General features: G+C 41.4%; 1 protein-coding gene across 2 annotated transcripts; it reads left to right on the top strand.

Annotated features, from left to right (window-relative positions):
• Positions 1 to 741: 741 nt before the first annotated feature.
• LOC116333306 (diencephalon/mesencephalon homeobox protein 1-B-like) lies at positions 742 to 6,643 on the top strand. Of its 2 annotated transcripts, XM_039606563.1 has the most exons (5): positions 742 to 876; positions 2,827 to 2,994; positions 3,165 to 3,343; positions 4,237 to 4,672; positions 4,870 to 5,288. In XM_039606563.1, the coding sequence occupies exons 2-5, from the start codon at positions 2,841 to 2,843 to the stop codon at positions 5,286 to 5,288; spliced, it is 1,188 nt and encodes a 395-aa protein (XP_039462497.1). In that variant the 5' UTR covers positions 742 to 876; positions 2,827 to 2,840. The 2 variants fall into 2 exon arrangements, with proteins under 2 accessions (XP_039462497.1, XP_031612371.1); XM_031756511.2 differs by lacking the exon at positions 742 to 876 and having other exon boundaries at positions 2,841 to 2,994; positions 4,870 to 6,643.
• Positions 6,644 to 7,565: the final 922 nt, after the last annotated feature.

The raw sequence follows: 7,565 nt of genomic DNA, 5'->3' as shown, positions 1-7,565 counted from the left end.
TTCATTATTTTGTTTTTTAAAAGGTTGTTTGGGGCTAAAAATCAATCCAGAAAGCATCACTGACAGACAAACAAACGGAAGCTTTAATGGACTTTTTTCTTTTTGTAATTTCTCTGTAGTGGATTTAGTAATTTTCTAAAAATTAATAAAGCAGTATGAAAAATACTAAAATTAAAGGTAGTGAAAGGTAACTGGGAATTAGAAATTAAAACAAGTACAGGTTTCCCTTTGAAGTGGGTTTAAGCGCTTACTCAGCAACAAATTCTCAGAATAACTCTGTGATGTTGAAAATATGAAATCAAACTCAGACTGTCGCGTAATTTTTTATATTTGTGCAAAACAACTTTAAGTTATCAAGGTGAAACTTCGTCAGCCTGCAATCGCCCACAAACAGCAGCATGCATTTAATCATCACGGTCACCTGCGAGCGATGTGCTTAAAACAAGGAGAGCCTATAATAATAATGATAATAATAATAGTAATAACAATAATAATAATTGTCTAATGTGACAGAACGTGTTAAAACAAGCACAGCGGCACCTCGGTGCAGCACTCACCCGCAAAGTGAGGCGTATAGAAGCGAGGGGGGGCGGGTGGATGAGGAAAGCGACGTGATTGGCACAGAGAGGAAAGCGTCGGGGCGTCCCGGTGACCCCACCCGGAGCGCTTTAAAGGCCGATAGATGGCAGCTCGGCATCCTCCCTCAAGCAGAGAAGCGAGCCGGTGCACGGAGCGGACAGACCGGAATATTCTCAGGATATCTGGCTGAATGAAAAACTGTAATGAACTGAATAAGATGATCAACCACCTGGGGATTTTAGAGGAGAAGATCTGAAAGGCGAATATTCGGCTGAGAAATTTCTATAAGGCAGAGAGGTAAGAAGTTTGCTGAACGCAAGTTGGGCATTACAGCTCATTTCCCTACAGGATTTAGATTTTAAACTAAACAAACATTTAATTAAAACTGTTTTTAGCCTTGTCTCTTTTGTTTTTGTCTTCGCTTACATCGGGTTCCGAACTTCCTGATAGAAGTGATTCCCATAGTGCAGCGATCTCGAGGTGTCCAAAATAAACAGTGGCAGCGGTTAATAACAGCACGTGCTTGCTCGGTTTCCCTTTATTTCTGACTGTAAAATAACATGCAGTGTTATAGGATTTGTCAGGAGATCCCTTGGTTCCTCTCGGTGTGTTACTCCGTGTTGTTCATTTGCCGTAGGTTAATTATTCCCGTTCGCTCTCTCTGTCTTTTCAGTTTGTAAATGGTGATGGATTGACGCCACGCATAGAGAACCACGGCCCCAAGGCACTCTTTAGTAAATGCGGTATAACTCATAAATCCACGGCAATTAGCATAATTAGACTTAAATCAGAGCCCGAGGCATCGTGACATTGTCCTGAAAGAAGAGCATTATGTTGAATTTTTAAGCTGTAGATGTGGGGGAAACTAGCAGATTACATGCTTCCAGCCAGAGGCTCATTTAGCAAAATAGTGCAATGAAACAGCCAAAAAAGAAGAAGAAAAAGAAAATTAAAATCGAAAGAAAATATTGTATTAGTTACACGGTTTCCTCTCAAACAGTCATTTATACACGCACACACGCCCACCGGGGCCCACCTTTCACGTGTCAGGCCTGATGATAAATTAATAGTCCTGTATAGTTGAAACCTATTTGCACCCACATTAAACAGGAGTCCAACCGGGGATCCTGTGCATATTTCACCGCAGACCTGTCACACGTCGCCGTCAGCCTCTAGGCGCTTGGAACCGACCTGGGACCCGCCACAGATTGAAACAAACGGCTCCCACTCGAGGCGAACTCACAGGGAGCAAAGTAAATATTTTCCCGCAATTCTGCCGGTGCAGACTGCAGAGGTTTGGCAGCGATTACCGTGAACTGCGAGCGCGCAAAAATAAACCTTTAAAATATTAATAACAATAATAATGATGATTAAAATATAGTCAGTGTAAAAGCTCATTTTAAACCCAGGCCGTGAATAAAAAATACTGAAGATAATTTTTTTTACTGGAATATTTTTGGATATAAATAAAAACACTTTAATTTATTATTATTATTATTATCATTATTATACAGACTTGTAAAATAATAATAATAATGATACATGTCTGTATTATAATTCAGTAATAATTATTTTACAGAAATGTATTACAATAATAATAATAATAATGATAATAATAATAATAAGGTAAAATAACAACAAAAAGCCACAGAATAATGCAACAATCCAAAAAAGCCGATATCGAAAATTCTACTTTATGCACTACTTTAAAAAAAATACATTTGATCTGAAATAACAACACTTTGTATTAGCAAAAAAAAGGGAAATTATTAGCAATGACATCAACGGAGAATCTATTTTACGACTTCTTGTACTTCTCAACACTAAACTAAACAAAAAGTGATCTTAATCAAATGTAATATAAAAGTTACCAATTTGCTACTTTCCATGTTTTTGACGATATTTTTGACTAAATTTAGTTTCCTTCAGTTTTTCGTTTTACTTTGCTACATTTGTGCGGATCTAACGACACACATGAAGGTTCTTTGAAAATTCCAACTGTATATTAACTCATAAATCATTACCAGTTATTCGCTTTGTTATCCGTTTATAAAATGAACCATCCCCTCTTTGCCGGGAAGGAGTCTAAAGCTTGTCTTTCACCTGTTGCCATTTAATTTTCTCCCCTCGGAACAAACACGCACACAAAAATAAAAAATAAGAAATGGCCTCCTGGAGTTTAAACTTTTATTTAGAACTTTCTTTGTTCCGAGGCCTGAAACTCACAGCAGCTTGTTCTCTCTTCAGTCAGCTCGCCGGTCATGCAGCACTACGGAGTGAACGGCTACTCTCTGCACGCCATGAATTCTCTGAGCGCCATGTACAACCTTCACCAGCAGGCGGCGCAGCAAGCACAGCACGCGCCTGACTACAGGCCCTCGGTGCACGCGCTCACTCTCGCGGAGAGACTGGCTGGTAAGACTCAGTTGCTCATTTTCTATCCCAAATCGTCACTTCCTCCCATTCTCAGTTAAGTTATTATATTTATGTGATCCTGGCACGTGAAGGTGCTCGCGTGAACGTTTAGCTTGTCCCTAAATTAAACTGGTCATGTTTCTTGTTTCTCAACGGCTGTACATTTCAAGACATTATCCTTGAGGCCCGCTATGGCTCCCAGCACCGAAAGCAGCGGCGCAGTCGAACAGCGTTCACCGCCCAGCAGCTGGAAGCTCTGGAGAAAACCTTCCAGAAGACGCACTACCCTGACGTGGTGATGCGTGAACGCCTGGCCATGTGCACCAACCTGCCCGAGGCACGTGTGCAGGTAAAAAAAAAAAAAAACCCCAAATGCATTTGTCTAGCAGTCTCGTTTCGCTATTAAAAATGTGAAATAAATAAAAGTAATGGATATACAGTATACAGGTGTTGAGGCAGTCACGTGATATGAATTGTCGTTTTTCGCTGTTTAAGAGCCGATACTGTGCTCTTTCAGACTCACTATCCTATAAGGATAGTCTTACGTTTGTTTTCTTACACAGTGCACTGCTTTTCACCTCTGTTTGAAACTCTGGCATACTCAGATTTAGCCTTTTGTATATTTTAAAGCCCACCTGCCAAGAGGCCCCCTGATTAGTCATGTGGACGAGCAAAAAGGTGTTCCTCTCGTAGTTTTTTCTCTTGGTAAAAAAGCCCTGTTTTAACCATAATTAGACCTAGACCAGAAGCTTCCGCAGAAGTATATGATTTAAGAAATGCACAGCGTTCAGTCAGTAGGACTCACTTTTAAGGCAAAACTATCACAGATCAAGACAAAAGCAGTTAATTAAATATCAGAACAAATATCAAGGTATTCTAATAAGATTCTTGTAAGACTATAGTTTTTTGTTGGCGTGACGTTCTAGACCCTGAAAAATCTAAAAATAAAAATGAAACTGGTTAAATGGCCTGCTGTTTTCATTATTTACACGACTGTTTGAAAGACTGACTGGATCCTTTTCATTAAAACTGTAGAACAGGACATTTGCCTTGGTAGACGATGAATTCTCTGAGGCCCACTTTAGTTTTTCACATGTGCACCACATCAGGGATTTTTGTCCAAAGAGCCAGAGTAGCCATAGTAAATTTTTACAACACACAAGAAGAAGAATATTAGAATATTAACTTTTAATGTATTTTTAGTCCTTTACTCAGGCACTTATCTATTTTTCTACCTGCCAGGTCTGGTTCAAGAACCGTCGGGCCAAGTTTCGTAAGAAGCAGCGCAGCTTGCAAAAGGAGCAGCTCCAGAAACAGAAAGAAACTCAAGGAGCTGCCGAAGGTGCTACAGAAGACTCCAAGAATGACCTCACTACTGCCACTACCCTGGCTCCTGAGACTCGCACTCCTCCTCCTCCCTCCTCCTCTTCATCCTGTCACTCAGAGACCGAGAGGCAGGCAGCAGCACGGCCCCAGCCTGGTGAGATGAGCGTGGAAGTAAACGTCACCTCCCCAGAACCATCAGACAGCGAGTCAGCAGCAGAAGATAATGCTGACAGGGAGGAGGACGAAATAAGAGGAGAGACGAGGGTGAAACTCAGGGAGGAGATTCAGGGGGAGGGGGGACTGCCGACAGGGAGCAGCTCCCCATCCTGTAAACGGCTGAGCCCAACCTCAGGTAAAAAAAAAATACCACATTCAGTTTGTCTTCCTTTTGTAGTCTCTAATCAATTACTTTATTTTAGAAATTAAATCTGTCCATGTGCGAGATAGTTTGAGAGAATTCATATAAATGGAGGGTATATACAGAAGTTATCCACTTAAAAGGTGCGTCACAACATACTGAAGTCCTCCTTCTCGCTTTCTGTCTTCCAGATTCTCCTTTGAGCTCCCCCGCCTTGCCCTCCTCCAGCAGTGTAACCAGTGGTCTAGTGCAGAGCAACTCCTACGCTTCGTCTCCTCTCAGTCTCTTCCGCCTACAGGAGCAGTTTCGCCAACACATGGCGGCCACCAACAACCTGGTGCACTACCCATCGTTTGACATGAGCACGCCGTCCAGCCTGCCCTACCTGGGCATGAACGTTAACATGCCTTCCCCATTGGGGTCGCTGCCCTGCCAGTCCTACTACCAGACCCTATCGCAGGCTCAGCAGGTATGGAACAACCCACTGTTGCAGGCAGCACCGGGCAACCTCCCAGGAAGCCTCAACAGCAAGACCACCAGCATCGAAAACCTCCGTCTGAGGGCCAAGCAGCATGCGGCCTCGCTGGGATTGGATACACTCCCCAACTGAAGCTTGGCTGCTAGTTGTACGTGCTTGGCCTGTAGGTCAGGGACTACGCTACAAAATGGAGGCCTGCCAACAGGAGGTGACCTAACAACACCTCCTGACCTCTCATGAACCAGCAAAAGAACTTTGTGTATCCACCCAGAATTCAGAATTACCTCCAAAACAGCAGTAGAACCATCTCCAGTTTAATGTCAAGATTATTTGCTATTCAGATGTTGTGACGATAATCACAGAAGCGCTTCGTTCAAAGTCTGCCCACATTTCAAATTTGTGCTCATATAAATTAATTCCACAGCTTTTTTTGTTTGCTCTTTTGTCGATTTTAAATAAACCCAGTTTCAAAATATTTGCAAGTACACACCAAAAGAGCATAAAGCATGTTTTCTCCTTTAACTGAGTGCCAGGGTTGTCAATTCATGTATTGGCCTTATCCTCAACAGCATCATTTGAGCATGCAGCTCACTGCTGGGAGCACACGGAAACACAAAGAACGTCTCTGCTGGATAGACCTAAGAGAAAATAAGATTATGACAAGAACTCAATGGACTTAATGAAAATCCCACCTGGACTGAAGCTGTGACTGAACAGCACTGCTTAGCACTTGCTTGCATTTGACACCACCTGGTCAATAGAATCAGGAAGCTCTAATGCCAGCTGTTCACTATGATTTAAGCTTCTTCTATAGAGTCACTGCAGGAAGGCTTGAACTCCAGAGCTGTCAGTCTCATTCCAGGACAGATATGAAAGATATATATATAAAATCTTATAATCCTACAAGAACTCGAACTATGCATGCTTGTACCCCACTGAAGCATGGCTTATAGCCACATGACATAGTTGACATGGCATTGGCAGCAGGGTAAAGTTCTGATATCAGAAGTAAAATTGGTTAATATAATTTCACAACCAAATTCATTTTTCTTGATAGATGATTTTGGAGTCAGAGCTTTCAGGTCAGCTTGCAAGAATCCATTGAGCATTGTAAATATCCTTCAGTATTTGTCCACCTGCCTGGGTAAGGAATACCTCCATGTCTCTTCTTTTTAAAGGATTTAAGAGGAAATGTATTTTCCAGTTTTGGCTATAAGCAAAGGACCTAACAGAGAAAATGAAGTAAAGAGGAGAATCTGCAGATGAGGCACAGTTAAAAATAATTTCGCACCGCCAACATTTATTTTTGTCAGATTGAACTCACCACTTTTCCTGAGCCGGTGGCTTCAGCAGAAACATGCACAGGCCAGTTCTCTATGTATTATATGACTGTACATTGAAAACATGTATTTCTCATTTGTTTTAAATGTGAGTAATTTATCTGTTCAATGCAAGGGAATAAATCAAAACATAAGAATGACTTATGTTCACAGCATGAAAATGTCTGTCTGCATTTTTTCATTAACACTTTCAAACCAGAGTATAGCAGTTATTTATTAGGTAATTAAGTATTTATTAAGAAAATGTGAGATTGAGAAAAAAATAACAATTTCTTCATAAAATTCATGACAAAACAAACATTATTGCAGGAAATTTCATTATGTTGCTCTTGTGGGATGAGTTGACAGAAGTTAGCCAAAAGGTGAGTCTGAAGAAGACCAGAAAAACCATTTACTTTCTAACCGGGATATCGAACCAGTTGCCATGCTCTCTCACAGACCTTACTCTCCAATGAGAGTAAGTTGGCAACAAAACAAGGGCAGGCTTGGCTTAGATTGTGCAGACCAGAGAAAGTCACAAAACTAGCTCATAATAAATTGTTTGAAATTTAAAAAAAATACCTTCACTGCTTTATAGTAAAAATTTAATTTTGGTTCCTATGTTTTATTGAGGACACCTTGATGATCCATAAATAATTTATACACAGGGGGTCCGCCAGCCTCAATGCTGAGGTTTACACACCAGATAGGGGAGAACCTGCCACTTGTTCACTCACTGCAGAAGATTTAATCCCAAATGAAATGACTGAAGCACAGTGTCAGGCTCTAAAGAGTCTCCCAATCCACCCACCCACCCACCCACTCTTCATACGCTCTCTTTCGCCGCTTCCCCTCTTCCCCCACCCTGTCAGCAGAGGTTTGGCTGCACCGAAACAGAATGCTTCGCCATAAGAAGATTACCTTTGGTTGGAATATCGATGGATTAAGTAAGAATAGAATGAGATAAAATAGGGCTAAAAGGGTTTCTAGAGTCAGCAAAGTTCAGACACCTGTTTTCCCCCTGCTCTGTCCTGCCCCGTAAATCCATGGCCATAAAGATTATATCACTTTCTGACTAGCAAAAGGTAGG

The sequence above is a fragment of the Oreochromis aureus genome, linkage group 23 (genome assembly GCF_013358895.1).
Source record: "Oreochromis aureus strain Israel breed Guangdong linkage group 23, ZZ_aureus, whole genome shotgun sequence".
NCBI classification, from domain to species: Eukaryota; Metazoa; Chordata; class Actinopteri; order Cichliformes; family Cichlidae; genus Oreochromis; species Oreochromis aureus.
Note: the sequence above shows the minus strand (reverse complement) of the source record. Positions and strands in the feature narration are given on the sequence as shown.